This window comes from Eurypyga helias, unplaced genomic scaffold (genome assembly GCF_000690775.1).
Source record: "Eurypyga helias isolate BGI_N326 unplaced genomic scaffold, ASM69077v1 scaffold1326, whole genome shotgun sequence".
Classification (NCBI taxonomy): Eukaryota; Metazoa; Chordata; class Aves; order Eurypygiformes; family Eurypygidae; genus Eurypyga; species Eurypyga helias.
In genome coordinates, this window is record NW_010258320.1 from 1 (window position 1) to 1,866 (window position 1,866).

A 1,866-nucleotide genomic window follows, 5' to 3' on the forward strand; every position below is an offset into this window, starting at 1 on the left:
AGGTCCGCCCCCAACACATAAAGGCCGCCGCGCCGACCCGCTCTCGCCACTCTCCGTCTCCGGGGTTCAGCGTCAGCATGTCTGGCAGAGGCAAGGGCGGGAAGGGGCTCCGCGCGGGGGGGGGCGAACGGGCGCCCGCGACAACATCCAGGGCATCACCAAGCCGGCCATCCGCCGCCTGGCTCGGCGCGGCGGCGTGAAGCGCATCTCGGGGCTCATCTACGAGGAGACGCGCGGCGTGCTGAAGGTCTTCCTGGAGAACGTCATCCGCGACGCCGTCACCTACACCGAGCACGCCAAGAGGAAGACGGTCACGGCCATGGACGTGGTGTACGCCCTCAAGCGCCAGGGACGCACCCTCTACGGCTTCGGCGGCTAAAGCTTTTCCGTGCAGACCTTCTCGAAAACCCAAAGGCTCTTTTAAGAGCCACCCACTTTTTTCGGCTAAAGAGCTGTGTTACTTGTACGCTGCTAAAATGAAAGTCAACTAACTTGTTCCTGTTTATAAGTTCTACTTTTTATTATTCAGATATAAAGTTTTTAAAAGGCGGTTAATTGTTTAAATTGCTCTGAATTGAGTAGAGCAGACCTACGAAGGTATTATGGTATGGGTGTAACTTGAAGCTAATGGGTCTAGAATTTTTATTCAGGTCTCAGAAAAATTGTAAACACCCTGAAGTTAGTCTCTTACAGCAGTTGAGCAAACCTCGCTAAGGGGCAGGTACACATCACCTACTCGTGGCCTGTATTTTTTCTTTCAAGTTACTGAGTAAGCAGCATCAGAAGTAAATAAAGTGTGTTTAAGTTTTTTATCCCTGCGCTGATGCTCGGCAGCTGGAAATTCAGGGGTGCGGGGTGGGAGGTGTCACAGTCAAGTCGCCCCCCTGAACTCCTTATAAAATGCTAAATTTCGGGATGGTCTGAAGTCGCTTCTGCCAACGTGTTTAGGCGATCGGCCCTTTGTTATGCGGCCGGTGAGTTAAAACCGATGAGGGGCTTGCTTTCCGTGGGGGGCTGCTGGAGCGTTATCGGCATCCGGTGCCAGGACAGTCCTCCCTCTGCCCAGGGTGAGAGCAACTCTCTTGGCTAGGAGAACAAAGCAGTGTTAAAAAAAAAAAAAAAGGAAAGCTCACTGGCAGCAAAGTTTCCATTTCAGCAAGAAACAGCCTGGGAATGCTACCTGGGAATATACTGTCTCCAAAAGAAATTTTAGGTTGTTGAAAACGCTCTGCCATGAATTAGAGCACTTTCACGTGCGAGTCACCTCAACCCAAAAACATTTACCCAATCAGTTACAGTGTTACTTTCTATTAAATCAAAATAAAAATTACTCCAAGTTTAAAAAAAAGGAAAAAACATCCAAAAACACCCAAGCAACAGCAAAACCCAGAAAAAAAACTCCTTATAAGAATATTTGTTAAGGAAACTCTACCCAGCACTCATTTTTCAGAGCTCAAGCCTCCGTGAGTAAGAAGAGCCGTGGATCTTCCATGCGCTTGGGTGAGGGGAATTCACAGCTACCGTTTCCCTCTTGAACGACATCCCCTGAATGTATTGATTTTTAAGGAAGGCTAATAAAAATAGGTGTAAGAAACAGCCAAAAGTAAAAACAGGCGCGGCGGTCTCGAGATGGGGAGTGTGTGTGTGGGGGGGTGTGCGGTGTGGTGGTGAGTGTGGCAGGGCAGTTAGGGAGAAGGCGGGCTTTTCGAATTTGAAAAGATCCAATCATCAAGCAGTATTGCTGACAGCCAATCAGAGCGGGGAACACGCTATAAAAGCAGCCACGGGCCAGAGCAGTTTCATTCACAGCGCTGTTTCTACCAACAGCCTGGTTTTCGGATAGCGATGGCGCGCACGAAGCAGACG

General features: G+C 49.7%; 1 protein-coding gene across 1 annotated transcript; it reads left to right on the top strand.

Moving 5' to 3' along the window:
- Window positions 1-77: 77 nt before the first annotated feature.
- On the top strand, window positions 78-379 carry LOC104502434 (histone H4-like). The gene is given in 2 exon segments (XM_010154275.1): window positions 78-120; window positions 123-379. Coding segments are annotated over 2 exon segments (300 nt in total).
- The last annotated feature ends 1,487 nt before the right edge of the window (window positions 380-1,866 follow it).